A 20,981-nucleotide genomic window follows, 5' to 3' on the forward strand; every position below is an offset into this window, starting at 1 on the left:
CAGCCTCACTGCCGGGGAAGCGGTGACTTTCCTGAGAGTCGTGGTGTCTGGAGCCGTCCCTGGCCTGCTCTCGGTGAGATTCCCGAGCTGCTGGAGTGGCAGACCGGTGCTGCCTGGGGGCCGAGTCACTGTGCTCATCATAGTAAGTGTGGTAGAGGTAGGGCCCTGAGTTTTCGGACCTCTCCCCGGACCGGGCTTGCGTGGCCTGCTGGCAGTGGCCCCGAGAGGCCCCTGAGCCATGCTGGGCTGACAGTGAGTGACCTTCTGAGTCTTCTGAGTGTCCCTCACTGTCACTGGCCTGGCTGAAGCTGGACCCTTGGCGCCTGTGCTCCCGGGGCTCTGGGGCTGGGTGTCTGTGTCCAGCACCGGGTTGTCTGTGGCTGTCTGCTTCCTGCCGGGGTCTGCTGGCCTGCTGTTCTCTCCTGCGGGATCCAGGCTGTCCTGGAGCGCCATCAGGCTGCTCGTGGGCCTCTGGCTGTCGGTTGTGGGACCCTGAGTGCCTAACTCTGTCTGGGGTCTGGCCAGCGCTGGGTCTGTGTGGTTGCCTGGTGCTGGGACCGGACCTAGCCGGCGCTGATGAGGGTCGTCTGGCAGAATCTTCGGGGTGTCCCTCGCTTTCACTGTCCTGGCTTACGCTGGGCTGGTGGTGTCGTTCGGGCCGGGATGGAGACTGTACAGGTCTATCGCGGGGGTGTCCGGGCCTGTCTCCGGACTGTTCTCTGTGGTGGGATTCTTGTGGTCCCCTGGGGCTATGTCTTGCCTGTCGCTGGGAAGAGCCGGGCTGCCTGTCAGCAGAGTTGTCTAGTTGCCCCCTATAACTTTGAGGTTTTTCTGCTCTAGATCCCAATTGTTCCTCTTCTTCCTCTGTGTAGTATGAATCAGTATAATATGGTTCTTGCCATTCTGCATAGACATTTTCGTTTTCATCTCTGTCATGTGTTTGGTTCCTACTCTTCTTGTGTTTTCTGTTTCTGCTGTCATTAGAGTGAGACCTTCTCTTTTCCTTTCTGGTTGAGTCTTGTTGACTTTTATGAAGTTCTCCTTTTCCTCTCTGGCTTTTTCCTCCCTGTCTGTCTGAGCTTGTTCCATGTCTGCCTCCTTTCCCGCTTGGACTCCTTGATGGTTTCCTTCTCACTTTTCTCTCATTGCTTGTTGATTGACTGGATGTTCTTCTTCTGAATGTTCCTTCTTCTTCATCGTCAGTTTCTTCTTCAGCCTCTTCCTTCTTGTGAGTATGCCTCCTGTGCTTTAATCCTGCTGTTTTCAGATTCCCCTTCTTTGTGGAGTCATAATATGCTTGAGCCAACTTAAGTACCATCAACAAAAATTCCGTGAAATCGATTTCATCATTGTGGTCTACATCCAGGATTTGCATGAATACGTCAGCAGTGTCAGGGTCATCTGGGTTCTGGAGGTTAAATTAAAGAGTGTGAATATTTTAGATAGATGTACTTTATCACATTTCCCAAAATTATTTTAGAATGTGTTCTGTCTTGATATTGAGAAGTGTAACCAATATCTTTAATATTTATATGTTTGTAGTTTTTGTGCCTTTTTATGTCTTAGTTTGTAATCATCTGTGTTATGCTGATATAATCTCTGTAGTGTAGTTTTGATTAGGAAAAATGTGTCATGAAATAAGTGCCTTTTTAACTTCAATTGTCTATTGTTTACAATTTTTTATTTGTCTTTAAATATATTTTCTTGCCAATGTTGGTATCATTAAGAATGTACAATGAGCTAATTGGTACTCATTTCTTTGTAATTAATTATCTTAATTTTCATTTTATTGTAATGTCTGCATATGCCTATGTGTGGTTTCAGGGAAGAAAATAAATTCTACTTGTTTTGAAATAACACCATTTTTGTAATCTAGATGAAATGGTTTAAAGAATATTTAAAATAATATTTGAGTCCCTTAGTTGTGAAAAACAGAATTTCTCTACTTTTTTGATCCTTTCAATTTGCTCTTACCCTTAGGATTGCTCGAAATTCCTTTTCCAGTAGCTCCTTCAGCTCTTCTTTGCTCATTGTTTCGATCTTGTTATCTTTTGCTGAATATTGATGAAACAGTTCAGTTATGGCAATGACGTTTTCCATGAGAGTGGACATATTTTGGTAGTATATATGAACCTAGAAGGAAAATATGTTTAACTCCTTGTAGTTTTTCTATTTTTAGCTTATTATATTTATATATTAACTTATTATATATTTTAGCTTATTATATTGATTTTTTCCAATTAAACTTGTATCTTTTTCTTAATACTCTCATGAAAGTTGACCATGACAAACTGCATTCTACTATGAACAAAGTATTTGACTCATGTACAGAAGCAGCCTATTCCTAGACCTTGAACCTACTCATAGGATTATAGGGAGTCTCTTTATCCAGACACTAGACAATTTAAGAAAACAAATATAGTAAAGTTGTTCTTGAAATCTAATTTATAAAAGGTTCAGTAGCTCTGAGTAAGTTTTTCTTAAAGCCAAATTGTCAAATAGCTAGAACTAAGTGAAAATTTACTTCATTTACTTTTTGGAAAGCATTTTATGAAGTTTGCAGTGCTTTTTTTTTCTGCTTATGTGGTGCTGAGGAATTGAACCCAGGGCCTCATGCATGCAAAGCAAGCGCTCTACTACTGAGCCACATTCCCAGCCCCTGCAGTGCTTTTAATTAGAATAGCTTTAATAGTTTTTTGATATTATAAGAATGTTTTGGTGTGGCTTTTTTTCATTTTGTTATTTAAGGTACAGTATTTAAGGACTATTCAATTTATCTCTTCTCTGTGAGGAACATCAATCAATAACTTAATATAAAAATATAAAAGTTTTCCAGTGACTACTTCAGATCTTGCAAAACCAGATGAAACTATATAGTATAAAAAACAGTAATGTACAAGATGCCGTTATAATAGAAGTTAAGTAATATGGACCTTGGATATTTTTTGGGAAGAAGTAGATATTAAATTTTTCCTATGGTTCAGTTAGACCTACATTTTGATATTTTAAGATACCTACTAAAAGATTACATGGTATGCTAGGTCTGGTAACTCATGCTTATAATCCTAGCTACTGAAGAAGTTGTGATCAGAGGATTGTGGTTTGAAGCCTGCCAAGGCAGATAAGAGTCCATGATATTTTCAACATGATATTTTTAACTACCAAAAACCAGAGGTGGAGTTGTGGCTCAATAGGTAGAGCACTAGCCTTGAGTAAATAAAGAAAACTCAGGTTCAGTACTCTTACCCTGAATTCAAGCCTCAAGGTGGACAGCAAAGAAACAAAAACAAAAGAAAACAAAACAAAAATCAGACAAAACACATTTAAAAAGCATTATAGGAAATACAGAAATAAAACCTCTAGGAGTAATACAAGATAAAGTTATAAATATGGATCCAATGATGATGATTTACAGAATGATTTACTATGATTCTGTTTTTAAATGATTATTGAGATCCTGTGTGTGTGTGTGTGTGTGTGTGTGTGTGTGTGTGTGTGTGTGTGTGTGTGTGAGACATAGAGATCACGCCAATTTATTGAGGCTTCCATTCAGATTGGAAGTATATACTATTTGGAGTTAAGAGAGCATTGTAAAATTTATGAAAGGTAATAAGGTTAAAGATATTAAAAACTTCAATCAAGATATAAAAAAGGAAGCCAGAGCTAGACACATGATAGTAAAACTGATGAACACTTAAGGCAGTGGAAAGGTCATATAGACAACCATGTAAATACACATACTGTCTTTTTTTTTTTTTGTCAGTTTTAGGGCTTGAACTCTGGGCTTGAGCTCTGTCCCTGTGCTCTTCAGTTCAAGGCAAGCGCTCTACCACTTGAGCCATAGCGCCACTTCTGGTTTTCTGGTGGTTAATTGGAGATAAGAGTCTCACGGACTTTCCCGCACAGGCAGGCTTTGAACCATGATCTTCAGATCTCAGCCTCCTGCGTAGCTAGGTTTACAGGTATGAGCAACCAGCACCAAGCTTGTATGCTGTCTTTAAAGTAGCAACAAAAATGATAGTTGTGTTTTAAAAGAAGCAATGGAAGCCAAATGATAACGAAATGATGTTCATCTTTCTGTAGGAAAATAGTTTCTATCCTATTACTTTATATCCAGAAAAATGTCAATCCAAAATAAGGTTAGGTACTTTTAGTAAATGAAAATAGAACTAACCAACAGAAGCCTATTGTGAAGGAAAAATTAAGGGTAACTCTGTTTGAAAGCCTAGAGCAATAGGAAAGAATGAGTGATAATGGAAAGAATAAATGTATCAGAATTATAAATCACTATCAGATGCATAAAATGATTATACTATATTTTTAGAGTTATAAAATGGATATAATTTAAATTCATAATAGTAGGTTTGGAAGAGGTAAACGTTGGCTAACGCCTGTAATCATAGTTACTCAGGAGGCTGAGATCTGAGGATTGTGGTTCAAAGCAGCCTGTGCAAGAAAGTCCATGAGACTCTTATCTCCAATAAGCTACTCAGAAAAGGCCAGAAGTAGCTTTGTGGCTCAAGTGGTGGAGCACTAGCCTTGAGCCAAAGAAGCTCAGGGATGGTGCTCAGGCTCCAAGTTCAAGCCCCAGGACCAGCACAAAAAGATAAAAAGTTGCAATCAGTTTGAACATTTAGATGAAATAGACACTTTTCTAGAAAAAGCTCTTACCTATGCTGAACCAACCATCAACAGAAAACCTAAACAGTTCAGTTTTTATTGAAGAAATTGAATCTTAAATGTATACATTTCCAGTGGGAGAGAAGCTTCTGGCAAAATGGCTTTTCTGGTGAATCCTATTGAATGTCTAAGGAAGCAATAATACTGTCATCCATTACAGATTCTTTTAGAGAAATGAAAAATAGGAAACATTCCTCTACAAATGGAGTATAACCTCATTACAAAAAATGGAAATTTCAGGCTGGGCACTGGTACCTCACCTTGTCATCCTAGCTACTCAGAGGCTGAGATCTGAGGATCGTGGTTCAAAGTCAGCCTGGGCAAGAAACTCTGTGAGACTCTTATTTCAATAAATCACTCAGAAAACCACAAGTGGTGCTGTGGCTCAAGTGATAGAACACTTGCTTTGAGCTGAAGAGCTAAGGGACTGCTCCCAGGCCCAGAGCTCAAGCTCTGTGACTGACAAAAAAGAAAAAAGAAAAAGAAATGGAAAAGTCAAGATATGCCTCTAATCTCAGCTGAGACAGGAGGAGTGTGAATTCAAGACCTGCCTGCCTCTAATGAGATCCTGTCTCAAAAAATTTGCAAATCATAAAGAAAAAGATTGATAAGTTAAACTTGGCTACAGGTAAGAATGTCTGTTCATTTAAAGATATCATTAAAGAGAGGAGAAGCCACAGAATAAGAGATTTGATATAACGCATTTAAATCAATAAAGAGCTCTCTCTCAAATATTAAAACAAGCCCTACAAATCAATACAAAAATACAGAAAATCCAGCAGAAAAATAGGTATCTTCACAGCAATTTCAGAAAAAGGTATCCAATGACCAATAAATGTATCCAAAGTTTCAACCATGTTAGTCACTAAGGAAGATGTAAATTGGAATGACAATGTTAGACACACTTCTAAATGACTGAAAAGATAAGAAGAAAAAAGAAACTTTGACATCCAAATACAGAGACTTGAGATCTTTGATATATTGCTAGAAAGGGTATACACTGGCACAAAGCATTTTAGTAAATTGCCTGACAGTATGTTAGACTCTTAGGATATTTCCAACAGAAATATATACGTATATGTAACCAAATTCATGCATAAATGCTCATAGCTCCATTACTTACTCTAGATCTTTGGATAAAAGTAATCCAGCTATTTATCATCTAAAAATAAATATGCAAATTGAAGCATTTTGTGTAACATCAAAGCCAGAGGTTAGAGATTAGAATTACAACTAGCAGGCTCACATAGAGAGTGAAATAGATGAAACTGACTTTGGCATGTTGTTCAGGCAGAAATGACTAGACATGGTGATATGTCAATGAGATTTAAAGGCAAGATGCAAGGGTAGCAAACATAGTTAAAAGCACATTGATAAAACTTATATAAAAGAACATGGATTAAAAAATCACACAGATAGAAAGAAACATAATTTTTCTAGAGAGGTCTTTCCTAACCATCCAATGTAAAATACTCTCTGCCTCCCATCATTTCTATTTTCATCATTATTTTTGTCATTCTTAGAAATTATCTTCCTCGATTATTATTAAGTGTCTTCCCCTACTAAACATAAGCTCCTAAGAATAGAGAGTTTATGGGCTGGGAAGGTGGCTCAGTGGTAGAGCGCTTGCCTAGCATGCATGAGGCCCTGGGTTCAGTTCCTCAGCACCACATAAGAAAAAAGAAAAAAAAGAGTAGAGAGTTTATGTAGTTCACTAGTGTAAAATCAGTGCCAAGAGCAATAGCTTGCAAACAGAAGGTAGTTAATAAGTATTTATTGAAAGGATAAATGGATAATTTAATAATAGAGAATACTGAGTAGCCTCATGGAAAACAAATTTATGCCCTTTTTTCTTTCTATATAAAAATAATAGTTTTAATGATGGTGTCCTTATAAATAAGTGGAAAATCCCACAACATCTAGAACTTTATGTCTTAAAAAATAATACGCTCATCCATCATTCAGACTTCCACTTTGCTTAACACTAAGTAGGCAAAGGTAGACTATTCTTTTCTTACCTTGTTCACAAGAAGAGCAAATAAAATGCAGCTGAAGGAGCTTGCAGGGTACTGAAGTCTGGGTTAATGGCCTTTTTATAGTAAGTCCATTCAGGGAGGAGCCACCCTCTGTGGGATGGTCTGATTCATTCTTCACCAAACCCAGATCCACCCATATCTTCACCTCTAGTGACATGTGTTTACTTCCCAACTTGCTCACGTACTCATCTGTACTTGTTTTATCCAGCTCCAAATTTAGATTAACACAAACCCCGTATTTTAGAGACTTTATTCAGGGGTCTGTTTGGCTATTGCAAGTTCTTTGTGTACCAGAATCTGTACCATCTTTTTTGCAGTTCTCATTTTGATCTGAGTGGTGCTTGATAGTATCTGTTAATAAATTCACTTCCTGGACCTTGTGTCTAGAAGAATAAAATAGGTACATTTATAAGGAACTAAAAATCAGCATATATTAGTAAGATATCACAAGTACTGACCTTTATGTTCATATTGTCTGTAAATTCCTTCTCTGGATAATGAGAGGACTTGCCATGAGATGAATGTTGATCTAGAAATTATAATGAGTAGAGAGAAGATAAGCAAGTTTAATTTTGACTTTCCAAAGTGGAGCTAGATTGTGAGTTCTTCAGCTAGAAGCCATGATCACTGGAGTATGAGTGAATTAGGCAACAATCATTAGTTCAATTTTACCTTGTTTTTTGAAGTTATTACATAGGGCACCAGAGACATGTTCTATATAGTCTTCCCCTTGAACTGTGGATTTTCTGTTATTCCTGAAAATATATAGGAGGTTCTTATTGTTCTCTCCTTTGATATCCACATTGTCAAACAGAATGGATCTCTAACTTGGGTGTTCTTTCATTACCTAAGCCCATATTGTTTAAGACAGAACTCATTTTTGTACCACAAGACATGATGTACTCTTCCCAGAAGTCCTCAATGTTGGTTAATGACATCCCTGTTGTTTGCTGAGCATCTCAAGCTACAAAAAGTCATTTTCATTTTCCCCTTTCTTTACTCTTCATGATGGTGTCACATTAATTCTTACCACATTAATTCTTAAGTTCTTATGTTCATGTTAATTCTTATGTTCTTTATGCAGTTCTATCCTCTATCTCTAGTGCTAAGGTTTTAGTTCTGGACTACATCAGCTTTCAATTAGGTATTTGTAAAAAATAGATAGAGCTAACAATTATTAGATTAGATTTTATTAGATTCCAAATTTCATCTTTTGAGCTTATTAGGTCATTGTCTGTGTTAGCTTCTTCTCACTTACAGAATTCCAACTTCCTTTACTTGATATATTATCTTTATACAATACACACAAATCCATATCTTTACAGCTGTTGCTCTTATTTCCCAAATGTTATATAAAAGTCACTTTAGAACCATCAATATTCCAGGAAGAATCAGTGTCCCTCCATGCTATCTTTATATTTAGAGAGCTCTTCATCTTTAATTTCTTTTCCATTGAAAAGATGTCAGGTAAGGGTTACCTGACATCTCCAGCAATGTTGGTCCCTCACACATTGAAGACTTACCTCTTTTACAGAAATTTTGCTATCTTATTTTACTTATCTATTTATGTGTCTATTTTCCTGTTCCCCCAATTTTGTGTTTCTTTTTACCTTGGCATTAACTGGGTCTGAATTAGTGTTTTTTTAATCCCCGAGTCTTATAACAGTACCTGGCACCTGAGCAAATAAGAAAGGTAAGGGAGTTGACAATCTTGATTAGATCCAAAAGATAAAAATATGCCTGAGTTTTAAAAATGCCCTCCTTCCTAACCTCATTAGATTATCAAACCTTTCTTTTCATAACATTAGTTAATACACAACACAGATCGTTGTTTTCCCTTTTCTTCTTTTGTGTCAGCAATTACTGTGTTTTTGTCTTTACCATGTTGTAATCATAATAGTAATCTATATTGTGAAGTCACCAGGTACTGATAATGTGCTAAGATTTTGCATGCATTACTCTAATCCACAGAACAATCTTATGAGGTCATTGTCTCTCTTTGAGAGATGAGAGAACTGATAGTAATAAAGTGAGCAACTAGAATTCAATCTCAGGCTATTCACACTCATATTTCATATTTCACTATACCATTTCACTCTGGGTATGAAAATTTCCTTTTTTTGGTTAGCATCCCACCACCACCCCCTACTATGGTTTTGCATTCAGGACCATGTATGGCAGGCAAGTATTCTATTATTTGAGCAATGTCTATAGCCCTTTTTGCCTTGGTTATAAGTTCTCCCTTTTTGCCCAAGTTAGCCTGGCCAACAATCATCCTATTTATGCTTCCTATTGTAGCTACAGGAGCACACCACCATGCCTAGCTTTTTCTGTTGAGATGGAGTCTGGAAAACTTTTGCATAGGCAAACCTCAAACTGTAATCTTTCTGATCTCAGGCTCCTGAATGGTTAATATTAGAGGCATGAGTTACCATGACTGGCCTACTTTTATTTTTTTTCAAAATCGTGTTGTTGTTTTTTTTTCTAAATTGGCCTGATAGGTAAACTGTAGAAATCACTGAAGAAACACCTCTACCATCAACACCAATAACAAAAACAATCATGAGCTAAGAAAAGTTGATTGCTGGGAAAGATAAGAAGGGGCATTTTGGGATCTGATATTTTAATGGTTAAAAGCCCCAGATCTTGCAGATTCCAATAAATATGGAGGCTTCCAGTTGTTGACTCCAGGACTATTTTGTTGACCATGTTATGATAATTATACTTTATTATTAAATTGAATGAAATCTGCATAGATAGCAAATATTTTTAGGAATAAGGATCCAAAAAGATTTTAGCATGTTGCATAAGTAGTTTAAATGTAATAAAATGAACCATACTGAAACAATTATGTTTTGTTCTAAATTAACAGGGACTGTTTGGAAACTCTGAGTAAAGAAGTGGCATTTTTAGCAATTGCAATGATGCGATAGCCCAGGTAATGCTAACCTTTGTAGACCACATTAAATGAAGCATATTAGTTGGAACAAAATCAGTGGTGATGCTCTTCATTTATCAGATTGTTTCTGCATTTCTTTGTTCAGTTCTGATAATTGCCTTCCAGGACAACATGGTATGTGCTCTGAGAAAACTAAATGGGATGATTGGCTGCATGGGTAGTAAACAGAACAATGAGCTGGATGGATGAATGGAAGATAGAGGAATGATACAATATCTGTCTTCAGTTATGTGGCTGGCTGTTCTATAGAAAAGCGATTATATTCAGGATTTAGCAATTATAATCCCAGAGAAGGTAGAACTCAGATAAATAGGTAGAAACTGTAGGGAAGCTTATCCTGTGTTTAAGGAAGAACTTTATGAAGTTTTCTAAACATGACAGTAATTACCTTTGGAGATAGCATTTTCTTGTCTCTGTATAGAGAATTCTGAACTGGATGGGACCTTGGACAATCAAGTAGTTGAGCACTTCACCCTGTGGTTGAGGACCAAGAGGACAAGGTTGCCTAACTGGTAAATAAAAAAGTAAAGACGGGGCTGGTAATGTGGCTTAGTGGTAGACTGCTTGCCTAGCATGCATGAAGCCCTGGGTTTGATTCCTCAGTGCCATATACACAGAAAAAGGCAGAAGGGGTGCTGTTGCTCATGTGGTAGAGTGCTAGCCTTGAGCAAAAGGAAGCTCATGGACAGGGTCCACGCCCTGAGTTCAAGCCCCAGAACTGGCAAAAAAAAGTAAAGATGTAGGCCTTCAACTCAGGACTTTTCATCCCAAATCCTAATTATATTGCACAGGTTGCATTCATGTACTGGAAATTGAGCATGAAATACGGATGTTTTTGAAGGGATGTCAGATGAATGTCTGACAACCTCCCCTCTACCCTTTAAGTTAAGAGCTACTGTTCTATGTTTCAAGCAAGTTTCTTTGCCTGACTTGGTTTCTGGCTGTTTGATCCATGTAGCTTAACAACTGCAAGGGTGATGGCTATGAAGATACCTCATGGGTATGAGCAGTATAATAGTACTTGGATCTCTATGTGTCACTTCATGACAATACTGTGGATCTCATTTTCATGCTAGCTTTTTATCTTCAGAACTGAAAAAAGATTCCCCCTAAGCCTAACTCCACAGGTCAGTGAACTCTGCAATATGTTATTTCTCTAACCCAGAGAGATTTTATTCTTTATTTTGTTACCACACAGTGAAATGATTCCAATGGTGTTTTCTTTTAGTATATATATTTTTTATTGTAAAGATACTGTACAGAGGGGTAACAGTTGAGTCCATTTCCTATAGGCATTGTTACCTCCTCTGTTTTTCCCCTACCCTCCTTTCCTTCCCCACCTTCCCAACTTCTCCCTCCTTCCTCTACCCCCACCTCCCCAGAAGTTGTAAAGTTTGTTTTCAACATAGTGTTTTGTACATCTTATTGTTAAAATGAGTCAACATGATTCCTTATTTCAGCATTTTGTTATTTCCTTTCCCCTCCCCAAATTAGAAAAATGTACAAACAAGATGCAGGGCACTGGAATCAAATACAGTGAAACAGGGGTTTTAAGTGACTACGGTTATGTATTATAACTTCTAGGATTTGGTAAAGGGTAAAGAGAACTCCCTGAAAGGCAGGAGATATTGACAAATCATAAATTATAGGATTTCAATCACAATCATTCAATTGGTTGTCCCTCCCTTTTCCTGCCCAGTGGGCTGGAAAGGCATTATGTTGCCAGATGGCCTCTGGGCTTTTGATGTGGGTCAGGTTGTCACAATTCATGGGATCAGCCCTGTGAGATGTGTGACTGAGGCTGTAGGAGTGAAGGGGAGTTGGAATTTGTGGTTAAATGATTTCCTATAGGAGCTGTAGTCATCTCCTGGGAGGTGCTCTTTTGGGGTTAGAATTTTTCCAGGTTGAATATTCTCTTGGGTTCTTTGGAGTAGTTGAAGCTGTTATTCCTGCTTAGCTGTATGTTAGCAGAGCAGCAACTAGTGCAAACACTGTATATGCTGTTTGAATTTTCCAGGACAATAGGAGATGAAAATAACGTTGATCTAAGGCAAAAATATCAAGTTTCCATCTATGCTCTCAGATCTGCTTTTTTTTTAGCTTCTTCTCAGTTTCTTCTCCTCCTCTTTCTGTTTCTCTCTCCCTCTTTCTCTTTTCCTTTCCTTCCTTATACTCCTCTCTGTGTGTATGTATGAGACAAAACCTTTTCTAGACAAGTATAAGACATTTTATACCATTATGTATTTTATCTTAATCTATTTATTTCTGTTTGTTTTAAAATAATATTTTTTCTTTTTTAAGTTTTTTATTGTCATCGTGACATACAGAGGGGTTTCAGTTACATAAGTAAGGTAATGGAGTACATTTCTTGTCAACCTTGTTACCCCTTCCCTCAATTTTCTCCTACTTGTTCCTCCTAACCTCCACCCCCAAGTTATACAGATTGTTTCCAACATATTGTCTTGTGTGTATATTACTTTTGTATTGGTTCCCCCTTGTCCTTTGTCTCACTATTCTGTGTTCCCTTTCCCTTCCCTAATTCAAATAAACATATATACAATACCAAAGGGGGAAGAGCATAAAAAAGAAACAAAAAATCACATAGTACATTAAAAACAACAACAAAGAAAAACCTCTTGTGTCCATGTCTTGAACAAGTATTAATTGTATAAAGGGGTTTCATTGTGGTATTTTTATATGTGTGCAATGCACTTTGATCAAATCCATACCCTCTATCACTCTCTCCATCCCCCTCTTCCCTTCCCAAAACAATTTCAATAGGTTTCATTGTTCTGTTCTTATGTGTGTATATAAAGCACACTGACCACATTCATCCTGCTTTATCCTCTTCATTTCTCTTCCATCCTCCTGCTGGCGCTTACCTCCCCACACTTAGGGGCTTGTTATATAGACTAAGCCTCAAACTTGCAATGCTCCTACCATGCCTTACCATCCTGAATGCTGTGATTACAGACATATGCCATCACGCCTGGATGTCTCTCAGTTTTTTCTTTTTACATGTTCAATATATCAATCCTTAGATACTCACTGAGGTATGGAAAGGAGGAAATCAGAATGGCTAATACACTGGAAATTAAATATAGTTGAAAAAAGCAATTGTGTTATGGTGGTGTGGTGGCAGTGCTATGTGTTACATATTATTCTAGCTAGTACAGATACAGAACCCACTTGAGACACAAATATACCCCCCATGCAGAATATAAGAAAGAAAAAGACAAAGACAGAGAGAAAACAAAATTTATACAACTAAGCCTATTTTCCCAGAAGTCATGATATTTTATCTTATTTTGGTAGTATTTGGGTTTGAACAAAGGGCTTCATGCTTGGGAGGCAGGTACTCTTCCACCTGAGCAATGCCTCCAGCTCCATTTTGGCTTTAGTTTTTCAAATAAAGCCTTATATTTTTTCCTGGAGCAGACTTCATACCAAGGTACTCCTAACTACAGCTACCAGCATGTCCAAGATCACAAGTGCATACAGAAATGCTCAGCTTTATCTTGCCCATGTAATTGTAACCCCTCTGTACAGTATGTTCACAATAAAAAAAAGAAATGCTCAGCTTTTGGTTGGGATGAATGTCTTGTTAATGTTTTTCCCTAGCTGGTGTCGAACCACCTTTCTGAGCTCTACCTCTTGGGTAAGTAATAGTATTTTATAAAGTGTTTCAAGCACAACTACAAAGATGGCTAGTAGTGTTCTAAAGTATCAAAGGGTGTTAATCTATGCAATAATTGTGTTATGTGAATTTTTTCTAATAAATGAAAAATTCACAAGAGAAACAGATTAGAAAGTAACTGGTAACCCCATATAGTTAAGGGAAAAAGCCTTTGTGACTTGATTCTTGATAAGAAAAAAGAGGTATTGCAAGGTTCCTAAGGTGGCTGTATAAGCAATGACCAGCATGCATGAAGGATGGACCACTTACTGTTCCATGTCCCATAGAAACAACAAAGATTGGTGACAGTAATGCAGTAATGGAAAACTGGAAAAAAGAATTTAGGAACAAGCTAGGACACAGATATTATAGTCATTTCTGATCAAAGATTTACAAAAATTTACTAGCCTAACAGAGGCTAGTAATTCATTACAGATGAATGTGAAAGGTCAAGAGAGGTTGGAATTTAAAATATATTGCTACTCTCCTTTCTCACTTTTTCCTTTTATATATAGGGATAGTATAGATGAATGAATAGATAGATAAGAATATATTCTGGAGGGAACTTCCATAGGTAACTGAAGGATATTCAGATTAAGATAAGTCACAAGCCGGGCGCTGGTGGCTCACGCCTGTAATCCTAGCTACTCAGGAGGCTGAGATCTGAGGATCGCGGTTCAAAGCCAGCCCGGGCAGGAGAGACCGTGAGACTCCTATCTCCAATAAACCACCAGAAAACCGGAAGTGGCGCTGTAGCTCAAGTGGTAGAGCGCTCGCCTTGAGCTGAAGAGCTGAGGGACAGCGCCCAGGCCCAGAGTTCAAGCCCCACGACCAACCAAAAAAAAAAAAAAAGATTAGTCACAATATTAGAGATCATTCATTCATTCATTCATACAACAAACATGTGTTGCCAGCTAATTACTTGCCAATCACCATGCCTGTCACAGGGATATAAATGAAGAAGAAATGCTTCCTTTCTTTGAAGAGCTCATAATTTTATGAACATAAATAATGTTATCATAAAGGTATCTGTGAATAATATAAGATAGATGTATAAGCTATGCAATACCTTTTAGACAGGTCAGTAGGAGATTATATTTGATCTGACCTTTAAAGAATGCATTTATTGGATTGTATGGGAAAGAACAGGGAGATTAAAGGCCTTGAAAGCCATGTCAAGTCATGTGGGAACTATCATATATTGATATTGCCTTGTTTATAGTGGGTGGCAACTGAAGGCTGTAATGTAGATGAATGGATCAAGAAAATGTGGTATATATATGCAATGGAATCCTATGCCTCCATTAGAAAGAATGACACTGTCCCATTTGTTAGGAATGGAAAGACTTGGAAAAAATTATATTAAGTGAAATAAGCCAGACCCAAAGAAACATAGGTCCCATGGTTTACCTTATCTGCAATAACTAGTATATGTCTAGGACAAGCAGAAGAGATCAAAAGCTATGTACATATGATCAATAACGATGCTAAGTGAAATGAACCCCAAGATAGGGACACAAGAAGTTTTTTCTTTCTTGCTAACGTTTTTTCTTTGTTCCTAACATACTTATAATGTATAAGTGATTTTTTGTTTCTTTTGTATGTTCTTCCCCCATGGTACAACCCCTGTTGTCACTGTATTTGATTCTGGGGCCCTGCATCTTTTTTTTTTTTTTGGTCCGGTAGTGGGGCCTGAACTCTGGGCCTGGGCGCTATCCCTCAGCTCTTCAGCTCAAGGCTAGCACTCTACCACTTGAGCCACAGCGCCACTTCCGGTATTTTTCTTTTTGCTTATGTGGTGCTGAGGAATCGAACCCAGGGCCTCAGGCATGCAAGGCAAGTGCTCTGCCACTGAGCCACCTTCCCAGCCCAGGGGCCCTGCATCTTGTATATACATTTTTCTAATTTGGAGAGGGGAAAGGAAATAAACTGCTGAAATAAGGATACAGGATGACCCATTGTAACAATGAGATATACAAGACAGTATGTTGGAAATGAACTTTACAACTTTGCAGGGGGGAGGAGGGAGGAGGGAGGAGGGAGGGAGGTAGGGAGGAAAGGGATGGTAAGGGAAATATAAAGGAGGGTGTAACAATGCTGGATAGGAAATGGACTCATTACCTTGCTCATGTAACTGTAACCCTTCTGTACAGTATCTTTACAATAAAATATATATTAAAAAGTAATAGGAAGAATTCTTTTCATTAGAAATAACTGCTAGTATTGTGGATAATGGATTGAAGTGGATACAGACAAATATAACTAAAAAAGTAGAGACAGTGAAGCCTCAAGAGCACTGACACTGGACTGAAGGGAGGAGACATTTCCAGAAGATCTGGGTGACACATTGGGTGTGTGGTGGGTACTGAAAGAGGGTGAAAAAGAGGCAATACATTACAGTCTGGTTAAGAAACTTGGGGCAGATTAAGGAGGGTGAACTCAATAAAATAGAATCTGGCAGGTAGATAGAATTCCATAATGGAACAGCAGATTTAAACGAGGAGGTATTGAATTGATATAAACAATATCATGTCTGTGAGTATCAGGACTTTAGGGATCATCTTTCAGGCCAGTGTTTTAATTTTGGATATAGAAATGACTGAAGAGAAAGAGAAAAATTCCTATAGGAGTAACTCAAGTACAAGGAACCAGACAGAGACTTTGTTATCTTACTTAATTGAGAAGGATCAAAGCCAGATAGGATGCATAGGTGAGCTGATGTTTATTATATTTTCTATGAATTAAAAGGAATGACATTTTTTCATTTGTAAGGAAATGGAAAGACCTGGAAAAGTTATATTAAGTGAAGTAAGCCAGACCCAAAGAAAAGTAGGTTGTATAGGTTTCCCTCATTTGTAATAACTAGAATCTATGATATTCTTTTTTTTTTTTTGTCGGTCGTGGGGCTTGAACTCTGGGCTTGGGCGCTGTCCTTGCGCTCTTCAGCTCAAGGCAAGGGCTCTACTGCTTGAGCTACAGTGCCACTTCCGGTTTTGCTAGTGGTTTATTGAAGATAAGAGTCTCACAGACTTTCCTGCTTCGGCTGGCTTTGAACCATGATCCTCAGATCTTAGCCTCCTGAGTAGCTAGGATTACAGGCCTGAGCCACTGACTCCTGGCTTATCTATGATATCTTCACAGGGGATCTCAATAACCCAATTGCTTAGTGCATAGGATCATATATAATGAATTGTATTAACATGAACTCCAAGATATGGAAACAAGAGGCTCTTATTACATCCTGTATGTAGTTCTTTTTTCTGTTTCTCTTAGTTTTCTGTACCTTATGTCTTGTATATAAGATTATTTGATCTGTGGAAGGGAAAGGGAATCACAGAAACAGTAGGACAAAGGATGAACTAATGCAACATTGATACTCACTTGACACTATGTTGGGTATGAACCTTAAAACTTGGTGGGGGGAGGGGAGTAGGGAGAAAGTAAGCAGGAGAAAATGAGGGATGGGGCACAGTGTTTAAAACAAATATACTCATTATCTTACGTATGTAACTAACTCCTCCCACCCCCGCTCATCACCTTTTCAAAAAATATAAAAAAGAAAAAATATATAAAAAAGAGAAAATATAATCCATAGAAAATTATTTGAACAATATGGATTTATTGTCCTAAAGTGATCATGTCATTTTCTTCATAAAACTCATAAGAACTTTTAAGATAAGGTACATTAAGGGGCTGAATTCAAACAACACTATATAATATTTAATTTACTTCCAAGATCACAACATCCATGGTACAGTGGTGACAGCATAGTGTCATAAACCCCTTAGGCTTGCCTTGACTACTGGCTCCTCCAGTTACCAGCTCCGTGACAGATCAAATTTCTTAACTTGTCTGTTTCTTCATCTGTAAAGGGAGGATAATAGTATCTACTTTGCATGGTTCTTGAGGGTATTAAATGAATTGTATGTCAATGGTCTGGCAGTTTGCCTGGCATTGTGGCAGATATTCAATAAGTGATAATTATTAGTATTGCATAACTATAAAGTCTTACAGAACTGGGGAACCCAATACAGGCACTCTTAGCTTGATTAAATGTTTGCATATATATTTGTATGTGTGTGTTTCCCTTGAGAGAGAAAAACAAGCAATATACATCTTTTTCTTTCTCAAGGACTTTTCTTCATGAGTTGACTCCCCTTTTCTCTGAGATTGTGGAAGTTTTTGAAGGTCCTATAAAGTGCAATGTTTTTGCTAACTCTAGAAGATCAGGAAGCAGGTTTCCATTTGTTGCAGGAAAAGTGTAACTTTAGGGGAATAGTGAATGATAAAAATACCCATACCACAAAACTGGTGAAAATTCCTTTGGGTAAAATTATTGCTTGCTTCCATCAAACACATTTGTTTTCTTCCAGCAACAGTTCCTGATGTTCATTTGATGCACACCAATTGCCTATTCTTACTCTATGTGGTTGAGGTAGGGTAAGAGATCTACCTTTGTATAAAAATGAAGAGTGCTGCTGTGTGATTAGTGGGCAAGGATAGGTGGGCATACAACTCCGGATGTCTAACACAGAGTGGAAGCTCAGGACTCTTAAGGGAACCATCAGCAAAGAGACAGAATTCCTTCCCTACCTTTGACCCCGCCCCACACAATGAGACGTGCAGTCATACCACAACTGTTATTTCAAAAGCCTATCTGAATTTAGAGGCAAAAGAGAGGGAAGCAGAGCCAAGAGACTGAAAGACTCACACAACCCTGGTGATTGAGTTTCAGATCCAATCAGATACACCCTAATACTTTTTAATATTATAAGCTAACAGTTTTCCCTTTTGGCTTAATAAAGTGGAGTTTTTCTATTGCTTGAAATGGAAGTAGAACTAATGTAATTGCTACTGAGCTGCTCAAGAGGCTGAGAGCTGGAAGCTCATGGCAGCCCAGGCAGAAAAGTTCACTAGACTCCATCTCCAAAATAACTAGTAAACAAGCAGGACTGGAGGCATGGCTCAAGTGATGGAGTGATTTCCTAGCAAGTATGAAGCCCTCCTCCAAAAACAAATAAAAATTAAAAAAATAGAATTATTATTTATTTCTCTTGTGCTCTGCATCTATATTAAAGATAACCAGGGACACGTTAAGGAAAGAGTGATAATAGAAAAGGGGAAGAAGGGTTGGGCACTGATGGTTCATGCCTGTAATCCTAGCTACTCAGAAGGCTGAGATCTGAGGATTGTGGTTCAAAGCCAGCCCAAGCAGGAAAGTCCATGAGACTCTTATCTCCAATTAACCACCAGAAAACTGGAAGTGGTGCTGTGGCTCAATGGTAGAGCACTCACCTTGAGCTGAAGAGCTGAGGGACAGCACTCAGGCCCAGAGTTCAAGCCTCACAACTGACCAAAAAAAAAAAAAAAGAGTAAGGGAAGAGGCAAAGTAACATGCCCTTCTCTGTTTTTATCATATCTCCTTTTCCCCCAAATCAAAGGATTAGCTGATATCTGTTAAGTATACATTTTTAATTAGTTGGAATTTTGGTTCCACATTTTTATTAGCTCATATTAATTATGAAATGTGGGGTGTTTCATTGTAACATATATACATATAATATACTTTGATAACATTCACTTCCTCTATTACTCTTTCTTATCTCTCTTTTTTATTTCTCTTGCAATTAAAAAATAAATTTGCTTGACTTTTCATACATAAGTACAATGTATATTTTATCATATTCTCCACTTTCCCCCTCCCACTTCACACCAAGTACTCTCCCATGTATATTCATGTAATTTTTTTTCTCCAAAGATATAGCTTCCACATATGAGAGACAACCTGCCTTTTTTTTTTGTCAGTCATGGGGCTTGAACTCTGGGCTTGGACACTGTCCCTGTGCTCTTCAGCTCAAGGCAAGTGCTCTACCACTTGAGTCACAGTGTCACTTCCAGTTTTCTAGTGGTTTATTGGAGATTAGAGTCTCACAGATTTTCCTGCATGGGCTGGATTTGAACCGTGATCCTCAGATCTCAGCCTTCTGAGTAGCTAGGAGGATTACAGGCATAAGCCACTAGCACCCAGCTTCCTTTTCTTTCTTTCTTTCTTTCTTTCTTTCTTTCTTTCTTTCTTTCTTTCTTTCTTTCTTTCGTTCGTTCTTTCTTTTTTCCTTCCTTCTTTCCTTCCTTCCTAACTTCCTAACTTCTTTCTTTTCTTTTCTTTCTTTTTGGTCATTCCGGTTTTCTGGCAGTTAATTGGGGATAAGAGTCTCATGGATGTTCCTGCCCGGGCTGGCTTTGAACCACGATCTTGTTATTTTTCTTGTCATTGTTTTATTGTTTGCCTGTGTATAAGCTCAGAAAGACCACATTAAACCTTAAAACCATGTTTATTGATTTATCTATTATAACCATTATTTGATAGCAATTACATTGCATTAGGTATTGTAAATAATATGTAGGTAGAGATGATTTTAAAATGGAGGATATATCACAAATATGTAGTTGCAAATGTTACACATTTACAGATTTTAATATCCTTGGGCTCTTCAGCTCAAGGCGAGCACTCTACCACGAGCACAGTGCCACTTCTGGTTTTCTAGTGGTTTATTGGAGATAAGAGTCTCATGGGTTTTCCTTCCCAGGCTGGCTTTGAACCGTGATCCTCAGATCTCAGCCTCCTGAGTAGTTAGCATTATAGGCATGAGCCACCGGTACCCAGCTTCTATCTCATTTTTAATCTTTAGATTAATCTCAGGATATATCTGTACATTTTAGCAATCATTTCAAAAATGTTTTTTTTATTAATTCTCATGACTTAATTCATATCTGACACTGTCTTTTCTTATTTCTTACTCTTTCTCCTGGCTTAGTTTGAATGGTTAGAATAGATGTTATTGTTATGCATTTTAATTGTTTTGCCTGTTTTGTGTCCTGATAAATGTACTTAGTGTCTTGTCTTTCCCCTTAAGAATCATTTGATTTCATAATAATGTAGTTCTAAATGTTTTCCAATTAGTTTCATTATTTCTATCTAACCCAAGGATTATTTTGTTTCCAGAAGCATGAGGTTTAGTTTTTAGCTATTCATCTATCATTAGTTACAACATTGGCATTAGAATTACATAGACTGTATGAATCTGATCTTCTGGAATATATATTTTTATGGCCAAAGTATTCTATTATTTTGGCTGCATAATGTATTCTAGAGAATGCTTATTTTCAATTCATTAGGTAAAGAATTCGATGAATTACATTTAATAGCCCAAGATTGATATTTTATTTATTTATTTATTTTTGTCAGTTGTGGAGCCTGAACTCTGGGCCTGGGCACTGTCCCTCAGCTCTTCAGCTCAAGGCTAGTGCTCTACCACTTGAACCATAGTACCACTTCTGGCTTTTTCTGCTTATGTGTTGCTGAAGAATCGAACCCAGGGCCTCGTGCATACAAGGCAAGCACTCTACCAGTGAGCCACCTTCCCAGCCCCTGATATTTTAATTTTAAAGTAACTCATAATTCTTATTACTTTTTGCCTGTGTATAAGTATTAAACCTTAAAACTACATTTATTGGTTTACCTATTTTTCCTTGTAGGTCTGTTGTATGATATAATGAGTTAAGTCTGAACATATATTTATTGTATATACTATGTTACAGATTAAAATCTCATTTCCTTGATTAAGCCATT

At 37.7% G+C, this 20,981-nt stretch overlaps 1 protein-coding gene across 1 annotated transcript in view; it reads right to left on the minus strand.

The window, feature by feature from the left end:
* LOC105984741 overlaps positions 1 to 20,981 on the minus strand; it is a 62,443-nt gene that overhangs the window by 7,347 nt on the left and 34,115 nt on the right. The window contains exons 6-7 of the mRNA XM_013015016.1: positions 1,975 to 2,054; positions 10 to 1,408 (exon numbers count right to left, since the gene is read on the minus strand). Coding sequence (XP_012870470.1) covers positions 10 to 1,408; positions 1,975 to 2,054 — 1,479 coding nt within the window. The remainder of the gene's footprint in view (positions 1 to 9; positions 1,409 to 1,974; positions 2,055 to 20,981) is intronic.

Source organism: Dipodomys ordii, unplaced genomic scaffold, assembly GCF_000151885.1.
Source record: "Dipodomys ordii isolate 6190 unplaced genomic scaffold, Dord_2.0 Scaffold26, whole genome shotgun sequence".
Classification (NCBI taxonomy): domain Eukaryota; kingdom Metazoa; phylum Chordata; class Mammalia; order Rodentia; family Heteromyidae; genus Dipodomys; species Dipodomys ordii.